The 19,757-nt window shown below is 52.0% G+C and overlaps 1 protein-coding gene across 4 annotated transcripts in view; it reads left to right on the top strand.

Annotated features, from left to right (window-relative positions):
• The window catches only part of BMP1 (bone morphogenetic protein 1), a 42,483-nt gene that overhangs the window by 8,945 nt on the left and 13,781 nt on the right, over positions 1 to 19,757 (top strand). For all 4 annotated transcript variants that reach the window (XR_004625752.1, XM_019794734.2, XM_034661288.1 and 1 more), the window contains exons 3-13: positions 445 to 609; positions 783 to 900; positions 1,200 to 1,378; positions 2,138 to 2,243; positions 3,670 to 3,794; positions 4,364 to 4,479; positions 12,176 to 12,278; positions 15,278 to 15,394; positions 15,643 to 15,788; positions 15,886 to 16,081; positions 19,587 to 19,712. Coding sequence is in view for 3 of the 4 variants with exons in the window: in XM_019794734.2 (XP_019650293.2) it covers positions 445 to 609; positions 783 to 900; positions 1,200 to 1,378; positions 2,138 to 2,243; positions 3,670 to 3,794; positions 4,364 to 4,479; positions 12,176 to 12,278; positions 15,278 to 15,394; positions 15,643 to 15,788; positions 15,886 to 16,081; positions 19,587 to 19,712 (1,497 nt within the window). In the remaining variant the exon portion in view is untranslated. The remainder of the gene's footprint in view (positions 1 to 444; positions 610 to 782; positions 901 to 1,199; positions 1,379 to 2,137; positions 2,244 to 3,669; positions 3,795 to 4,363; positions 4,480 to 12,175; positions 12,279 to 15,277; positions 15,395 to 15,642; positions 15,789 to 15,885; positions 16,082 to 19,586; positions 19,713 to 19,757) is intronic.

Raw genomic sequence — 19,757 nt, 5'->3', positions numbered from 1 at the left:
AACGGAGCTCGTGAACACACATGCGTGTTCTCCATAAGGCCCGTCAAACTCCTCTAGCTCTCGGGAACACAGCACGGCAATGCTTTAGCGCCATCAGGGCAGATGGGAGGCATTTAAACAGCAAAATCACCAATAAAAAGCCCCCAAATGCAAAAAAAGTAGCCCTGAATAGGCTGTGAAAAAGATATTATTGACAGTATGAGAGCTGCAACGAGAAGGCAGAGCGTCACCTTGTTCCTCCTCAGTTGGCTCACACTCTTCCCTGCTCTGTGCATGTCCGCTGATAACCACGAGAGAGCTGAGGGTGTCGATTTGGGGGTTAGAAATAAATTTTAGGGAGTGGGCAAATATGGAATCCCCCCAAATGAGGTTAGATTATATAATTTGTTTCCCCCTCCACCCCTTCATTCATTTGCTATCAATGTCTTCCTCTTCCAACCCCAGGGAATTCTTCTACCTTCGACTGCCAGAGCACGAATGGGCAGCTGCAGAGGAGAAGCTGTGGGAGATGGAGAGGCAGGTCCCGGAGCCGGCGGGCGGCAACATCCCGACCGGAGCGTGTGTGGCCCGATGGGGTCATCCCCTTTGTCATTGGGGGAAACTTCACAGGTGAGTGTGATGTGGGGAGGCCAGGGGAGCAGCCTGGTCTGGGCGGTGGGGCAGCCGGGTCTTGTGTAGTTGTGGGAGCGGCACCTTCTGTGTACCTGTCCAACAAGAGGCTGACACTCTAGCAATGGGCCCAGCTGGACACTGTGACAACCTGGCCCCCTTCATCCTGGCAGGCAGCCAGAGGGCAGTCTTCCGGCAAGCCATGAGGCACTGGGAGAAGCATACCTGTGTCACCTTCCTGGAGCGCACAGACGAGGACAGCTATATTGTATTCACCTATAGGCCCTGCGGGTGAGCAGGGGCCCCTGGGCACCGCACCCTCGGCCATCACCCCAACCCATATTCTGCCCTGGGCACTGCTGCTGCCCCAGTGGTGCCTGACACTGCGTCATCTGTCTCCCCCGCCCTGGGACATCGCCCCGGGAGCTGCCCGGATGTGGCTATGACCCCTGCACATAGCCTGGGCATCCCGCGCTCAGGCCCCTCCCCCGCGCTTCGCTCCCCCGCCCCCCTGGCAGCCTCGCCCGGCCCCTGAGTGGATGCACTCCCCCAGCTCGGGACCGCCCCCCTGAGCTGGCCCCGCCCTCCAGGTGCTGCTCCTACGTGGGTCGCCGTGGCGGGGGCCCACAGGCCATCTCAATCGGCAAGAACTGTGACAAGTTTGGCATCGTTGTCCACGAGCTGGGCCATGTCATTGGCTTCTGGCATGAGCACACGCGGCCAGACCGGGACCGCCACGTCTCCATCATCCGCGAAAACATCCAGCCAGGTAGCACCTTGACCTTGGCGCCTAGCGGTGTCAAGCCCCAGCACCTGCTCCAGGGCCTCTGGTGGGGGTGGGAGCTGCTGCCTGGAGCCATCGCTTTCGGTCAACTTACTGGGCAGCCCTTGTCTAGGGCCCAGGTCGGTCCAGACCCAGCCCTGAGGCATCTGTTCCCTGCTGTAGCAGCTCTGAGACCATTGATCAGTTGTAGAGCTGCGTGGAGGGGCTGGGAGAGATCCTGGTCCTGGACACAGAGGTCATCGGGAGCAGCCAGAGCCCAGCTGCCCTGGGGTGGGGGGTAGTTTGTGGGGGACATTGGCACATCCCCCATGCCATCTCAGCCTTTCTCTTCACTTTTCCCCAGTCTTCTGCCCTCAGGCCTGATCTCTCCTTTAAGGGTTTTTCTCTCTTGTTTCTCCTGGCTACCTCCCTCCCCTCCCTTACTGCTTCCTTCCTCCCTCCCCAGGCCTCCTCCACCCTTCCCTGCTTTCATCTCCCTGTGGTTCTAGAATTGGGTGCTTCCTTTCCATACTCCCTGAGCCTTCCCTCCAGCAGTCTTCATTGGCCCTGCCCCTCTGCTGGACAGACTCTTCTAGAGACCCACCCCTACCCCCAGGCTTCCCTTGGCTGCTCCCTGGACCTTCAGGTAGGGGGGCACCTCTCAAGTGCAGGGAGGACCCCACTCCCCACCCTGAAAAGGTGGCACTGCATCCCTCACAGACCCTTCCCCTCCCACCCCCCACACCATTTTCCTGGTCTTCGCAGGGCAGGAGTATAACTTCTTGAAGATGGAGCTCCAGGAGGTGGAGTCCCTGGGGGAGACCTATGATTTTGACAGTATCATGCACTATGCCCGGAACACGTTCTCCAGGTGAGAGATGGGGCCTGGCCTCCTCTGGGGCAGCCCAGTCCCACCCTCTGTAGGCCATTCTCTTTGGGCCTTTCCCTTTGCACTAGGCTGCCCTGCTGGGGCAGTCACCAAGGAAAAGAGTGGACTTCTGGGTGGCCGGAGCCCCCAAGCAGAGGACCCGTAGGAGCCACCTGCCCTGCTGTCCTGTTCCATGGTGGGTCCATGGTCTGGCCAGGGCTCACAAAGCCTAGTGTGTGTACCCTGAGGGCACCTGGCCCAGGAGGCTGAAAATCCAGCCACTCTACCTGCCACGTATATATACATGTCTGTATCAGCCCAAGGGAGCCGAGCTTTACCCTCATCTGTCAGCCAGAAGAGGCAGATTTTTCTAACTGGGGGCTTCCTTTCTAATCAGTCTGCCTTTTTCGAACTGGCTGATTTGTACAAAGGCTCCCTCCTGCCCTGAACTAGCCTCTCTCCCTTGCTCACAAGCACGTGCACACCTACTCCCTTTCCTGGGTCCACGTTCCCAGAAATCACAGCCAGAACCCCCAGAGGTGGTGGCCCAGCCTCCACACCCACAGCTTCTCCTTGGCAGAGTGTGGGAAACGGCCCCTCCCTCCTCCTCCCCAGGCCCCCCTTCCCGGCCTGGCCTTTCCCATGTCTAGCTCTTTCCTCATCCTCTGTCTGTCTCCCGCTCTGTCCCACACACAGTGCCCCTCCTCAGTCTCCCTGCCTCCAGACCTGAGGGAACAGAGACCGAAAAAGGGTGGTGAGGTCATCCTGCCCCCCATGACCACAGACCTCCCCTGGACATTTCCCACCACATCCCACCCTACCCCCTGCCAAGTTCCACCCAGTCGGGTGTGAGTCAGGGGCCCTGGGGAGGTGGAGGGCTGCCTGCTTCCCTTCATCCAGCTCCTCCCAGATGGAAACACCCAGGACTTCTCAGGCAGGAACTCGGGAGACAGGAGGCACTGATGGATCAGGAGTCGTGGGGCTGTCCCCAGGGTCTCATGTGGCTGCGGTGGGACTTGTCAAGAGCGGCCTGTGGCAGCAGGATCAGCGCTGGCCCCGGTAGCCCTAGGAGAGGTTCAGCACGATGGGCCGTAGGAGCAGGGGCTGGGAGAAGCGGGACACATGAGCACTAGGGACCCAAAGTTCTCCTGAGGCTGGGGACTGGGCCCAGGCTGAGCCAGAGCACCGAAAGGTCCCTGACCTCCCAGAGTACTCCTGGGGCTCCCCCAGGCTCCAGCTGTGTGGCTGCCACGGAGCAGGGTGGCTGCTGGTCAGTGGGCAGCATAATGACAGGGTGAGCTCTCTCCACCCGTCCCTGACCCTACGGAGGAATGTCTGGGCTCTGGCAGGGTCGTGACCTTGGGTGCACACAGGCACGCCACCCCTCCTTTCACCAGACTCTCACCCAGGTCGGGCTTTTCCTCCTCAGGGGCATCTTCCTGGACACCATTGTTCCCAAGTACGAGGTCAATGGGGTGAAACCTCCCATCGGCCAAAGGACCCGGCTCAGCAAGGGGGACATCGCCCAGGCCCGCAAGCTCTACAAGTGCCCAGGTCGGGGCAGGGAGGGACGGGCCAGGGAGGGGTGGAAGACAGCCTGAGGCAGCCAGTGGCCAGGGCTTGGGGCTGAGGAGGTTAAAGCTGTAAGTCTCAGAGAAGGCCAGAGGCTGCCTGGTGTTGGGGGTGGGGGCACCCCGGCAGGGGCATTGTTCAAGTTAAGGAAACAAACTGGGGCTGGGATCGGGCGGTGGTGAGATGTTGAGCCCCACAACTTCCAGGGCTCTGGGACAGTAGGGCAGTGGGAGCAGTAAAGAGGGCTAGCGGAGCAATTCTCAGGGAGGGAGGTAGAGTGAGGCCCACCAAAGGAGCTTGACCTTAAATCTGGAAACCATGTTGCCTTGACCACAGGGCATCCTGTAGCACTAGGCTGAAGAGGTCAGATGGTGCGAGCTTGTATGTGAGGAGAGGGAGCGGATCTTAGAGGGACAGGACCATCCCAGACTCCCTCCTCTCCTCAGCTGTTCACTCCCCCAAAGGATGCCAGAGTCCAGGGTGGGAAGCCAGAAGGCTGGGGGGGTTGGGCGTCTGCAGCCGGCAGTTCAGTCCTTTCCTTTCCTTGACAGCCTGCGGAGAGACCCTACAAGACAGCACAGGCAACTTCTCCTCCCCTGAGTACCCCAATGGCTACTCCGCCCACATGCACTGCGTATGGCGCATCTCAGTCACACCTGGGGAGAAGGTAACCGAGCATCCCCTCCTCTGCCAGGACCCAGAGTAGGAGAGCATAGTCGATTGTGGCTATGAATGACCTACCTGGGAAACGTAGACCCATTCACCCCACGAGAAGTGAAGTACTGCCTCAAGGAGGGGCTTGGAGCAGTCGTTGTAAATAAAGGCTGGCTGGCAGAGAGCGCTTGCCGCACAAGAGGCACTCTCCCAGGCGCTGCTCAGATTCACCCACAGGGTTTTCATGTGGAATCTGGACCCCTCACCCACCCTGCACTTTCCATGTCCTTCCATACATTTTGATTGTTTCCAAGAGTCAGCTTTAAGACTTTGTTTCCCTTGATTGGAGCATGGCACTTAACGTACTAGTGCGGTCTGGAGCCCAGCTAGATCTTATTCCTGGTCATGTTGTCTAGTCCACGGCTCTCAAGACCATGTGGAGTCCAAGTCCACCATTCAGAGGTAGCCATGACCCAAATCAAAGCAGATCCAAGATCTCTTTCTGAACTGACATGGTTCAACTGCAGACTTTGGGCAGAGTTATTCCACTGGCTATGATACTACTTAATGTCGCTACCAATCAGCCATGAGTCACTACCTTGTTGACTGGGAAGTGAGCTTCTCAGACCATGCCTTTGTCATCTCTATGTCCCTGGCACCGGAAGTAGTTGATAAATGCTGAGTATGTAGATGGGCTGCCTTACCAAATCAAACCTACTATTCCACCAGCTGGCAAAATGCCTTTTAAAAAGGAAATGACATTTGTCTGATATGCTTTGTTTCAAGTGAACCTGAACTGGCTCCTAGCAGTCAAGTGTCTCCTTTCTAAATGGCAGCAGACTGTCTGTTTAATTGGGGATTGACGTTCGACTCAGTGGTTTGCAATTCCCAGAATTCACTCCAAACCCTCCTGCCAACACACACACGCGTGCACGCACACACGCCCCTTTTGAAAACTGGCAAAGCTTTTGTTCTGAGTTCTCAAGATTACAGACACTGATCACATCTGTAAGTTATTTGAGGGTCCTCTGATGTCATTTTTGAGCCTAGAGGCAAAAGCCAGTTTAAAGAGGTGCTCACTGACTCTCCTCCAATATGATTCGGTTCCCATTTCCTTTCCAAACTATGCTTATCTTATTTTTTGCAATTTAAAGATCGTTTTCATTTGTGCCAGACTTCTGTTGAGGGTTGAGTAATTTCATCCCCTCTCTCAGTTAACATTCTGTCACCTTCCCTCAAAAGTGAACCCATCCCCTCCTTGTTCTTTTTTTTTTTTTTTTTTTAATTCTGAATTGAACTTAAAAATTGCTGTCCTTTTTGCTGCCTTGTTCTGACCATGCCCTGGCTTCCTTTATCCTTCTGCCAAAGGTCTCCTCTCCTGCAGCTTTTGGAGATCTCACAGCGGATAACAATAAAAACAACTAACGATTATTGAACGCATGATCGGCCAGGCATGTGTTAAATTCTTTATGTGTTATGTCTTGTAATTAACACAGTGACATTCTAGGCTGGTGCTAATGTTATCCCCATTTTGCATATGAGAGAACAAACTTGGAAAAATTAAGTAACTGGCCCAAGAAACTGGATTATGACACAAAAATCCATGATTGCAATACTGTGTATTCTAAAGCCCCATCCCATATCAACAATTGCTAAAGCGCCCTTCCACGGTCACTGTTTCCACTAGTCACCCAGCACTGGGGGGTAGAAAGAGGCACTGGGGGATGTTCCCGGCCCCGAGGAACATAGAGTAGGGTAGAGCGGTGCTGTCTTTCCTGTTCAGAAGATTCGCTCGGTCAGCAGGGATATGGCAACTTGGTTAGGATCAGTCTCCTTCCCTGTGGTTCCAAGCCGGCATGGGCTGGCCCTAGTCTCTAGTAGACACATGGCCGGACCCCAGGAGCCTCTCTGTGCCTTGGGCCTGTTGCCTCCACAACTCCCAGGAGACTCCCCATCCTTTTTCAGAGGCCTGCCTGAAGCTCCAGGGAGAGAAGGAGGCTGCAGAGAAAAATTCCAGATTCATCAGTGCATGGTTGCAGAGATAGAAAAAGTAAAACTCACTCACGGTCCTGGATGCGACTGTAGAGTTGTGGGTGAGCCAGAGCTGGGCGCCCGGGGGACAGGAGCCCTGGAAGGGCTTACGGAGGCTGGGGAGCCAGGGAGGATGCGTCGTAACATCACAGCAGCCATTCTTTGCTGTGCACCCGTTATGTGCCAGGCAGAGCAGTGGGCATCTTGTGTTCAGGACCCGTTATTCTTCCCATCAGTTTCGTGGTGCAGGTGCTGTCATCCCTTCTGTATAGACGAGGGAGTTAGAGCTCAGAGGGTGTGAGGAACTCTGCCCAGGTTTACACAGGCAGTCGTGGTGGAACCAGCATTTGTTTCCAGGACTGTCGGACTCCAAAGTCTACGCTCTTTCAGCAGTCACCCTGGAGTAAACCCGCCTGCATTCGTGGGTGGACTTTGATGTCTCTCCTGTGCTGAGAGGTTGTTTTCACTCGCTCTGCCCTTCTCTGATTATTGCCAGAAGTGCAAGTGATACGTAAATTTTATACGGTTATGCGAGTCAGGGATGTGTCAGACAAGAAGGAGCCACTTTGGAAAGCCTTCCAAAGGGCCCCCGAGTCTCCACGCTGCGCGTCGCGAGCAGCTGCCCCAAAGAGGACTTACGGTGTTTCCCAAGCGACGAAGCCCGCTCCTTATGAGCAGGAAAGTGGTTTTAGGAGACCACGGTCTAGTGTCGCAGAGGAGCCAGGAAGGTAAGCACTGAAAATGTCTTTTGGATTGGGCCGCGTGCACCCCCATTCCCGTCCCTGCCTTGTGATAGCCCTCCTGTCCTTCCAGTTCCAACACGAATACCACCTCCTGTGTAATGTCTTCCGTGACCCCCACCTCCCGTCCCCCGGCTGGGCAGAGATGAGCCCTCCCTCCTCCACAAGGCCCGTGCTGGACCCTCCCCCGAGTCCCTGCTTCCCCGTGCTGAAGGGCGTGGGGCTCTGAGGGTGAAGGGAAAGCTGACCCTCATTCATTGCGCAGCTGTTAGGCCAAACTGAGCGGCAGGCCTGGGGAGGCCACATGGAGTAGCGGTTCGGGCTGTGAGTTTAAGAGCCAGAGTGCCTGGGTCTGCCTCAGGTCTGCCGTGCTGTTTACCGGATGTAGGATCTTGGGGAGGTTGCCTCACCACTCTGGGCCTCATTTGTGACGCGGGCCTGGCGGTAGTGCCTCCCTCATGGGGCTGATGATAACGAGCATTAGACAAGTTAATGTACGTGAAGTGCTTAGCGCAGCACCTAGCGTGCGGTGGGGGTTCAATCAAGGCTGGCGGTTATTATCATTCTGCAGTCTTAATCTATTAGCAGAGTAGTCCCTAGTCAACCTCCCCGGGTCCCCCAGCCCTCATCTGCCTCCCTCTACTTCCGGAATCTGGTATGAACCATTTCCAATTTCAAAAGCTTAAGCAAACTCAGCTCCGATAGTGAAATTAACTTTTTTTGCGTGGCACACGCCGTGGTATCTATGTGTGGCGTGTGTTATGTTGTATGTGTGACTCACACGTGTCAGTGTTACAAACTTTACCTGTGTGAACTCCCTGAGTCCAAGCGTGGGTACTATTACCATCGCCGTCCTACAGATAAGGAGGTGGAGGCACAGAGGTGTGAAATGATGAACCTCGGGTGGTCTAGCAAAGGCAGGTGGAAGCCAGGCTGTGGGTCCCCGGAGGTTGGCATATTGTTCCAATTGCTCCCTGATGGCAGCCAACAGATGTGAGGGGTACTTCCCGTACGCGGGGGCACTTAGAGACTCCACATGCTGTATCTCATTCAATCCCCTAGCTCCTTAGGATCGCCTCCGTGTCTTAGACAAAGACACTGAGGCACAAAGAAATCAGGCCACGGGCCCCGTCACCAGCCAGGAAGTGGTGGAGCTGGTCAGGTTTTCTTTGGCAAAGGGCAGTGCCCCTGCCACCAGAGCACAGCTGTTCCCACATGACAGAAGTTGTTACAACGCTAACTTAGACCTCTCTGGTCTCAATATAGCCACGGCTGTGCCTCCCTGGAGAGTGCCCCTCACCACCCGCCCAGGTCTCTTCCTCCTGAGTGATGTGACCGCTGGTTCCTCCTGGCCCGTAGGAGGTCTCGGGTGGGCCCTATGGGGTTGCGCCGGCTGGGCGGGGTCTCTTCCGAGGGTGTGAATTCATGTGCCCGAGACAGAGCCAGAGCTGTCTCCGAGGACGAAGGGAAAGTTGCTGCTGTTCTTAGCGCAGCTGCTGAGCAAATTGATGGCCAGCCCCCGGGAGGCCACACGGAATAGTGGTAAGGGCATAAGCTGTGGAGCCGGAGTGCTCTCCCCGGGCCCTCTGCATTCCTTCTTCTGTCCTGAAACTCCTTAAAAGGTCGTTTTGCCGTTTGTCAGATACAAAGATGACGTATCCGTGTTGTAAGAATTTTGAAAAATAGAGAAATCCATAAGGTAAAATGTGAATATTCTGCCCTGGATCCTTCTCCAAATCCCATTCTTCAGAGGTGACTAGGCATGAGTAACCCTTGCGATGTCCTTCCAGACCCTTCCGTGTGTGTGTGTGTGTGTGTGTGTGTGTGTGTGTGCATGTGTGTATGGCTATATGGTCTTAGGTCACTTGCCTTTCACTCAGCAGTTAATTGTGGTCAGGGTTCCATGTCCACAAATCAAGTTCTACCGCAGACATGCTCATGGCTGCTTCGTATGCTGTCACCTCCATTTCTCTTCACTGCTCGGCCATCCCCTGCAGGTCTCTATGGATGGGTGTTTCATTTAAGTTTTTTCTAAGTTTGTAGTATTACCAAAAACGCTACAATAAATATCTCAAGACTTAGCGCTTAATATACTTGGGCAAGTATATCTGTAAAATAGATTCCTAAAACCAAAATTCTATTCAAGAAATATTAAAGATTCCGTAGTGAATTAAACACAATTCCTGTCCTCATAGGGCTTATATTTTGGCAGGGCTGGGGGACGGACAAGCAAACAAAAAGTAAGTGCAATAGGTTAGATGGTGATAAATGTCATGGAGGAAATCAGCAGTAGGAGATAAAGGAGCGGGGAGGGGGTTACTGTTCCATGTGGGAAGGCCTCATTCACATCAGGTGAGTTGGAGTAGAAATGGACAGGAAATGAGGAAACACTTTGGGCAGATAGCTGGGAAGAACTTCTAGGCAGCAATGCAAAGGCCCTGAGGCAGGAGCTGGCTTGGTGTGTTTGAGGACCAGCAAAGCCAATGTGGCCAGAGCCAAGTAAGCAAGGAGGAAATTGGTGGAGACGGGGTCAGAGAGATAGCAGGGGGTTAGACCACAAATGGCCTTAGAGGACATGGTGAAGTCTTCGGATTTGACTCTGAGTCATGCATTAAAGGATTTTGAGCAGTGGGGAGATAAGATACGATTATATCATGAAACGTCTTCTGTGGTGATAGGTAGGATCAAGAGTAGCGACTATTGAAGTAATCTTGGAAAAAGATGATGGCAGGGCCAGGACTGAGAGTCAAGAAGGGAAACAGATGGTTTGAGGAGAGAAGGGGAGGATGTAAAAGGTGTGCCTGGCAGCTCAAAGGGACCGGTCGGTCTCACATTTCAGGTGAGGTCAGTGGTCTCCCGTTTCGAGTGAGACAGTCAACGTACCTGTATTTTCTCTAACCATGACATTTGACCTCTGGGAAGAGGCACAGAGGAGGTAAAAAGTCAGACTTAACCAGGGATGCAGTTTTCAGAAAGAGGAGAGAGAGACTTGAGTTCCTATGCAAGGAGGTGATGATAAACATAGGCCGTGGATTTGCTTTGAAGTGAGTTGACTGCCCCCAGCCTTTGCCACTTCCTCTGTGTCCTACTTTGGGCATTTTGTAGAACGATGAAATATTGGGCACACTGTGTGTCTCCAGATCAAGAACGAGAACAGCCTTTCAATGTCAGTTTTTCAAAATATGAGGACTTTTATCTTGGAAATAACAGTAGTTCTCAGTGATGACCAATAATCATCAAGGGTAACAGTGCACTTTTCAAAACGTGGTCTTACGCGATTACATCTCAGAGTGCCACAACTAAGAAACACTTCCCAAACACAGACACATTGCAGCCCGTGTACGAATGCATCAAAAGAAAAGAAGCAGGATGGGCTGTGGGTTCCAGCTAGGCAAGGAGAGATGTGAGTCCAAGAAGGTAAAAGGCAGGAAAACCCCGTAGGCTTAGGTGGATGGTCAGGGTGAATTGGAAGGGTTGTTGGACTCCGTATAGATCGGTGAGCAAGGAGAGAGGGGGGCAAGTGGTTGGACAGTGGGGCCCTCGAACCTGAGATTATGTGGGGGGGGGTGCACAGTTATTGGTGATAACAAGGTCTAGGGCAGGGTATGCCCTGTGTGGTGGAGAAGAGGTGGAGAGAGGAGGTCATGGCAGAGAGACCAGGAAACGGGAAGGGTCGTCTGGGTGGATGTGGAAATCACCAAACATTCTGAAGGGGTCCGCGTCGGGGAGTGACCGCGAGCCAGAACTCTTCCCTGAACCTTGACCATCGCGGCACTGACACGGGCTATGGACCGCAGTCACCGGTGCCTGCTTTGGGATCGTTTTCATTCTCGCCTCCACTCTGACGGCCTCTAACTCTGCAGTGTGCCAGAGGGGAGACAGATCTCCATATCCTCTTTTCCTCCGGCAGGGAAGCCAACTAGGTCTAACAGGTGGGCCCTTTGGTCCATCGTGTGTCCTCTCTACACCCCTCTTAGGGGTGTCACAGCGAAGCGTTCCCTGGAGTCCTTGCTTGTTGGATGCTAAATACACAAGAGGTTTTGGGACGCATTCTAGAAACTACTAAAGCAATTTCCCTCCTGGAAAGTGTGCTTCTCCACCCGTTAATATGCCCACCTGCTGGAGAGAGTTGGTACTTAACCACAGTGTGCAGCGCTCTTCCAGTATTACGTGACCAATTTGAGTTCAGCGCCCAGGGGGTACTCAGGGCAACGCCTGTGGCCATGAGCTCCCATGTGAGGGGGGCGGTGCTCTTTCCTCATGTCATCCTCGAGGCCGCTGAGGTCACAGAGGTTGGGTGACCTTCCAACTCAGGCCTGTGTGTGTGGAGTCTAGAACTTCTTCACTAAGTGAGCTTTTTGGGTGTATATAGCCTTCTGAATCCTAAGCCCCTTGACAGGGACAGACCTTAAACCTATTCACAGGAAGGACCGGATCCGGTATTCCCCCCAGCCGCTAGCACGGCCTCCTGCCTGGAATCAGCATTCAGTAAATATGTGACCACCGGTAGCTTGGCCCTTCTTCTCTGCCTCTCCTCTCTGGACCCTTTGTTCCCATTTCAGTGCCACCCTGGGCCGTTGCTCCCACCGAGACCTCCTCCCTCTAAAGGTGCTGGATTCGTGTTCTTAAATCGACCGCGAGGACAGCTGGGTGCAGGCGGAAGCAGTGGCTCCTCACGAAGGGGATCGGTAGAATGAGACGTTTTACCTAGATTCCACAAGGCCACGTGTGTTAGGTGCACACCGGTTCGTCTGAGAAGAATGCTGGCCGTCACCGGCAGACAGCTGGAGACAGGAGTGACGTTTCTGTGCCCGGCGCTCATTTCCGGGACCCCTTCGCTATTCACAGGGGGAAGGCAGGCCACGTCCGGGGCTGGCAGACGAGTCCGGCGAGGGGTGCAGGGCTGCATAACCCTCTTCCTCTTCCCATGTCCCCTAGATCATTCTGAACTTCACGTCCATGGATCTGTATCGCAGCCGCCTGTGCTGGTACGACTACGTGGAGGTCCGGGACGGCTTCTGGAGGAAGGCACCCCTCCGAGGTAACGGCACTGGCACCCCCCCATGGCTGAGCCCTTTGGGTTTTTTAAATTGAAGTCTGATATCCTCTTAGTTCCGAGCGGACAGCATAGTGATTGGTATTTGTAAACGTCACCGAATGATCCCCAGGATGGAGATAGCTGCCATCTGTCACCGTACGATGTTATTACAATGTTATTGATTATATTCTCTGTGCTGTCCCTGACGTCCCCCGTGCCTTACGTATTTTTATAACTGGAAGCTTGTATCCCTTCTTGGCCTTCTGGCTACGATCAAGTGTATCGCTAGAACCTTGTGTCTCCTAATCCCTTAACACCGATTCTGTCTACCCCCCACCCCTTCCCTCTGGCCCCCATCAGCTTGTTCTCTGTATCTATGAGTCTGTTTTGTTTGTTCATTTGTTTTGTTTTTAGACTCCACATATAAGTGAAATCATACGATATTTGTCTTTATTTCATTTAGCATAATACCCTCTAGGGCCATCCATGTTGTCACAAATGGCAAGATTTCATCCTTTTCTGTGCTGAGTAATATTGCACTGTATGGCTTTCCCGATCTTAGTTATCTGTTCATCTCCTGCTTCCGTATGAGCGGGAGGCTGCACATAGCTCTTTGAATTGGTGTTTTCATGTTCTTCGGATAAATACCCAAAAGAGGGATTGCTGGATCGTAGGGTAGTTCTATTTTTAATTTGGGGGGAACATCCATACAGTTTTCCACAATGGCTACACCAATTGACATTCCCACCAGCAGTGCACAAGGGCTCCCTTATCACCACTTCCTCAAACCTGTGTTCACTTGTCTTCTAGATACTGGCCAATCCGACAGGTGTGGGGTGACATCTCTTGTGGTTTTGATTTGCATTTCCCTGATGATGAGTGATGTTGAGCCTCTTTTCGTGTGCCCATTGGCCATCTGTATGGCTTCTTTTTTTTTTTTTTTAAAGATTTTATTCATTTATTGGACAGAGAGAGACACAGCGAGAGAGGGAACTCAAGCAGGGGGAGTGGGAGAGGAAGAAGCAGGCTCCCAGCCGAGCAGGGAGCCCGATGCGGGGCTCGATGCAGGGCTCGATCCCAGGACCCCAGGATCACGCCCTGAGCTGAAGGCAGATGCTTAACGACTAAGCCACCCAGGCGCCCCCGTATGGCTTTTTTGGAGAAATACCTATTCAAGTCCTCTCTCCATTTTTTTTTTTTTTTTGCGTTGTTTGGTTTTTTGATACTAAGTTGTGTAAATTCTTTTTTTTTTTTTTAAAGATTTTATTTATTTATTCGACAGAGATAGAGACAGCCAGAGAGAGAGGGAACACAAGCAGGGGGAGTGGGAGAGGAAGAAGCAGGCTCATAGCAGAGGAGCCTGATGTGGGGCTCAATCCCACAACGCCGGGATCACGCCCTGAGCCGAAGGCAGACGCTCAACCGCTGTGCCACCCAGGCGCCCCAAAGTTGTGTAAATTCTTTATACATTTTGGATATTAATCCCTTATCCAATGTACAATTTGCAAATATCTTCTCCCATTCAGTAAATTGCTTTTTTGTTTTGTTGACAGTTTCCCTCACCATGGAAAAGCTTTTCAGTCTGATGTGGCTAATTCCTTTTTAGAACTGCTTATATCACAGTCTCTTCATTGTCCCCTGAAACCCAAAGCCTGGCCAAGGGTGATCTGGCCACCCTAGTTTGGGAGCCAAGAGTCCCGGTAGAATTCATGCCTTCGAGCTCCATCACTAAGTCCCCTCCCCTATCTGCACCCCAGGGTCCTTGGTACGGGCTGCTGGGCCCCCCGCAGAGGTGGTGCTCAGTGTGTGGGTCACAGGAATCATGCAAGTGGATAGAGGGAGGCAGACGGCCACACTGCCACGGCTCCAGACTCTCTTCTTCATCTGGGCACTTTCAGAGGCCCCATTTTCTCTCTCTGCAATGTCTGGCTTAAGGGTGCCCACAGCGTAGCCTGGCACACCATGGAGGGCTCCCTACCCGGCACAGTGACCCCAACCTCTTTGCACAGGATACTTTGTCTCTTGGTGGTGAAGGCAGTGGTGAGTAAGTGGGGGCTGAGGGCTCAGAAGCACGGGACAGAAGGTGCTTTAATGGCATAGCATTAGGGCTGAGAGAGGCTTTTGCTTCAAGCCTGAGGAGTTGTGTGAATTCTCCTCCCCCAATCTGGACAGACCCCTAAGGAGCCCAGGAGCGCTCATTAGCATTAGAACTTTTGTTCCACAGCCTGGACCTGACGCAGGCTGACAAATCGTACCCAACCATCTCTTTCTGATATTTGAATATTTCTTATTAGTCACCCAAAGCAGCTGTCATTACAACACTTCCTCCTGCAGACGTGGTAGCCTTTCCAAGATTCTACTTTCTTTTCCGTAGCTTACATCGTAGGTCAGCACCCTCTGTGCCTCGCCGAACGTTGCGAAACACCCAGTCTTACTTGCAACCCACAAGTCATCCCTCGTTGATTCTTGACTACAAAGAATTCCACAAATGGCCAGCCTCGTCTGCTGACACAGATTCTTGTCGGGGTTTATTTCAAAGGGGACATTTTCTGACCCAGTCCCTAGATGCTACGATTTACTTGGGGTCCTCTGGCATCTCTTGCATTTGGTCCAATGAAAGCATTTGTAATGTGCAAAGGAAGCTGTGTTCATTCTTGGTCATTACTTGTTTGCGTGGAGAAAGGAATGATGGCAGTAACGCTCCTTTAACAAAAAGTAAATGACACACAGATACAGCTGGTTATTATGAGGAGCCCCCTTTCCTCCCTGAACTCAGATTCCACCCCTCAAGTGCACAGAACCCTCTTGAAGTCTAGTACTCTCTGGCTCTTCAAGGCCAGACTCAGGCCACCTGCAGGCTCTTGGGATTGCGTGCCAAGGACGGAGCAGGGCCAGAGCCCTTGAGCGGCAGGATGGGCTTTCTGGGGGGACAGGCCTGGTGCAGGGAGGGGAGAGCCACCTGCTTCAGGCCTCACCACCCTCTGTCCACACTGTCTGCACAGGCCGCTTCTGTGGGGGCAAACTCCCCGAACCTATTGTCTCCACCGACAGCCGCCTCTGGGTGGAGTTCCGCAGCAGCAGCAACTGGGTCGGGAAGGGCTTCTTTGCCGTCTATGAAGGTACTGAGGAAGAGTGACAGGGAGCACTCAGATATGGGGTCCCCGGGCATCCTAGAACCGCTTGCTCCCGGCACCTTAGGGGCAAGGTTGAGGGCCCATGAGGGAGGAAGCAGAGATCCCAGTGGGTTGGCCAGCTCCGGGGACACTAAGAAGCTGGGGGGCACGTGGAAAGGTCTGGAGGAGGGGAGAGAGAGGGGCGCTTGAGCTGGGCAGAGCATCCGAACTGACCTCACTCTGTGTCCTCAAAGCCATCTGTGGGGGTGATGTGAAAAAGGACAATGGCCACATCCAGTCGCCCAATTACCCTGACGATTACCGGCCCAGCAAAGTCTGCGTCTGGAGGATCCAGGTGTCGGAAGGCTTCCACGTGGGCCTCACCTTCCAGTCCTTTGAGGTAGGTCGGAGCCCCTTCAGTCAGCTCTTCGTGGGCTCCCTAGTGTGGGGCCCTGGCAGCCAGAGCCCTTCCAGCTGACCGAGCGCCCGACCCGCAGATCGAGCGCCACGACAGCTGTGCCTACGACTACCTGGAGGTGCGTGACGGGCACAGTGAGAGCAGCGCCCTCATCGGACGCTACTGTGGCTACGAGAAGCCTGATGACATCAAGAGCACATCCAGCCGCCTCTGGCTCAAGTTCGTCTCTGATGGATCCATCAACAAAGCCGGCTTCGCTGTCAACTTCTTCAAAGGTGCTCTTTCCCGTTTCCCACTCAACCTACCTGCCACGGCCAATCCATCTCCTTCATTCCTTTTTCTAGTTTTTAAAGCTGTATTGTATTGAGGTCAGACCACGTAGCATGAGATCCGGCCTGTGGATGCACGTGTAAGTGAACTGACAGTATCGCCGACAGTAGACACAGTCCTCGGACGGCACAGCTCTAGGGCTTGCTCACCTGGCTCTACTGACACGTTGGGCCTGTTGCTTAGCAACTCCCATTTCCCCTCCTCCAACCCCTGGCAACCGTCATTCCACTCTATTTCTTTGAACTTGATTTTACTTAGTTCTTGGATTTGACTCTTTTAGGTAGCTCGTGTAAGTGGAACCCTGCAGTAGTTGTCTGTCTGTGACTGGCTTATTGTAACTGACATAATGTCCTTAAGGGGCACCTGGGTGGCTCAGTTGGTTACGCTTCTGTCTTGATTTCAGCTCAGGACACGATCTTAGGGTCCTGGGATCGAGCCCCATGTCAGGCTCTGCACTCCGTAGGGAGTCTGCTTCAGATTCTCTCTCTCCCTCTCCTTCTGCCCTTCCCCCTACTTGTTCTCTCTCTCTCCCTCTTTCTCAAATAATCTTTAAAAAAAACCCATAATGCCCTTTAGATTCATCCATACTGCATATGGCAGAATTTCCTTCTTTTTTAAGGCTTAATAGTACTCCACTGTGTGTACAGAACATATTTTTTAAATTGAAGGACAACTGACGTACAATATCCTATTGGTTTCAAGCATACAGCATAGTGATTCAACATTTATGTAGGTTACTAACTGGTCACCACAGTGAGTCTAGTTACCATCTGTCGCCTTACAAATTGTTACCATCTTATTGACTACATTCCCTACGCTATCCGTTATCCTCCATCTTACTTATTTTATAACTGGAAAATCATACGTCCTAATCCCCTTCACCTATCTTGTTCATCTCTGCAGCCCCTCCCCTCTGGCACCCTCAATTTGTTCTCTGTATCTGTGAGTCTGTCTCTGTTTTGTTTTGTTGGTTCATTTGTTTTGTTTTGAGAGTCCACATCTAAGTGAAAGCATATGGCATTTGTCTTTCTCTGTCTAGCTTATTTCACTTAGTGTGAATTCACTTACTTCATGGTGCCACAATTGGCAAGATTTCATTCTTTTCTGTGGCTGAATAATATTCCGCTGTGCGGCTGTCGCACATCTTCTCTACCCATTTATCGATGGACACCTCGGGTGCTTCCATATCTTGGCTGTTATAAATAATGCCGCAATGGACAGGGGCGCGTATATCTCTTCAAATTGGTGTTTCATTTTCTTTGGATAAATACCCGAAAGTATATAGGGTAGCTCTATTTTAAACTTCTTGAGGAACCTCCATACTGTCTTCCACAGTGGCTGCACAATTTGCATTCCCACCCACAGTGCAGAAGGGTTCTCGTTCCTCCACTCCTCCACCAACATGTGTTATTCTTATCTTTCTGATACTATCCATTCTGACAGGCGTGAGGGGATATAGCTCACTGTGGTCTTGATTTGAGTTTCCCTGACGATGAGTGATGCTGAGCATCTTTTCATGTGTCTGTTGGCATCTGGATGTCTTCTTCGGAGAAATGTCTGTTCAGATCTTCTGACCATTTTTTAATATTGAGTTTTATGAGTTCTTTATATATTTTGGATGTTAACCACTTATTGCATATAACATTGGTACATATCTTCTCCCATTAAGTTGCCTTTTCATTTTATTGATGGTTTCTTTCACCGCACAAAAGCTTTTTAGTTTGACATCGTCCCGTCTGTTTGTTTTGCTTTTGTTGTCCTTGCCTGAAGAGACGGATCCAAAAAAAATGTCACTATGACCGGTGTCAAAGAGCTTACTGCCTGTGTTTTTTCTAGGAGTTTTATGGTTTCAGGTCTTATATTTAAGTCTTTTACCCATTTTTAGCTTCTTCCTGTGTACAGTGTCAGTAAGTGGTCCAGTTGCATTCTTTGGCATGTAGCTGTCCAGTCTGTCTGTTTGTTAAAGAGGCTGCCGGGGCTCCTGGGTGGCTGTGTCGATTACATATCTGCCTTCGGCTCAGGTCATGATTCCGGGGTCCTGTGGTGGAGCCCCACGTCGGGTTCCCTGCTCAGGGGGGAGCCTGCTTCTCCCTTTACCTCTGCCTGCCACTCCCCCTGCTTGTGCTCTCTCTCTCTCTCTCTCTCTCTCGATCACTCTCTCAGAGGAATAAATAAAACCTTTAAAAAAAACAAAGAGAGAGAGAGAGACTGTTTTTTCCCCATTGTATATTCTTGCCTCCTTTGTCATAGGATAATTGACCATGTAATCATGGGGTTTTTTCTGGACTCTATTCTCTTCCATTGATCTATTTTTCTATTTTTGTGCCAGTACCATAATGTTTTGATTTATTTGTTTTTGATTATAGCTTTGTAGTGCAGTTTGGAATATGGGAGCGTGCTACCTCCAGCTTTGTTCTTTCTCAAGATTTCTTTGGCTGTTCAGAATCTTTTGTGGTTCTGAACAGATTTCAGGATCATGTGTTCTAGCTCTGTGAAAAATGGTATTTTGATGGGGATTGCATCGGATCTGTAGATTGCTTTGGGTGGTAAGGACATTTTAACGGTATTAATTCTTCCCATCCTATGCCACATTTTCTTTATCCCCATCTGTTGGTAGACATTTAGGCTGTTTCTACGTCTTGGCTATTGTGATATTGCTGCAGTGACCTCACCTTCTTTATTCAGCCATTTAACACAGAGGCTCTAAGAGGGATGCATGGACCCTGGTGCCCTGTCCTTGAATTTATGGCCTAACTGGGAAGAAAAGATCAATTCCACTGAAAAACTGCATATCTCATTGAGTAAATGATAAACTTATGTAAAAGTTGCTGACACATGGTAGGTGCTCAACTATGAATTGAAATAATAATTCAAGAGTTGCCTTAAAGTCCAAAAGTTTGTGTAGAAGAAATGCCAATGAGGCACAGAGGCAGGAAATGCTGTAGAAACTTGGAGAGGAAGCCAGACAGTGCGGATTTTTTTTTTACTGGTATCACGGTAGGCAGGTAATCTGTCTGAACCTCATTTCCTCATCTCTGAAGTGGGGATAGTAACAGTCCCTCCATCACAGGTCATGTCAGGATTAAAGGAGAAAGGAAGAAATAGTACTTAGCTAGGGAATGGCACATAAGAGGAACCAGTCCCTGGTGGTGGCCACCAGCCCAGCCGTTGTGGTCACAGGAAGGCTCTGTGGGGTCCACTTGTCCCCTTTCAGGAGCTGTCCCTTCGGGGCTCTCAGGAGTAGGATCCCCTGGGGACTGAGTGGGGGCTGGGTGGGGCAGGAAGGTCCACAGCCTCAAAGCTCTGAGTGGTCCACAGCCAACTACTGCCCCTGCAATGGGGCTGGAGGTGGTCACAGGGACCCTAGACTTGACTGCCAAGCAGAGGGCAGTGGGAGAGACCCAGGCCCCGGCCTGGTGGTCATTGATCCCCTTTCCTTCCAACTGGCAGAGGTGGACGAGTGCTCACGGCCCAACCGTGGGGGCTGTGAGCAGCGGTGTCTCAACACGTTGGGCAGCTATAAGTGTAGCTGTGACCCCGGGTACGAGCTAGCTCCGGACAAGCGCCGCTGTGAGGGTGAGTGCCCCCCAAACTGGCCTGGGACCCAAGCCCTCTCGCCAA

This window comes from Ailuropoda melanoleuca, chromosome 5 (genome assembly GCF_002007445.2).
Source record: "Ailuropoda melanoleuca isolate Jingjing chromosome 5, ASM200744v2, whole genome shotgun sequence".
Lineage (NCBI taxonomy): Eukaryota > Metazoa > Chordata > Mammalia > Carnivora > Ursidae > Ailuropoda > Ailuropoda melanoleuca.
Note: the sequence above shows the minus strand (reverse complement) of the source record. Positions and strands in the feature narration are given on the sequence as shown.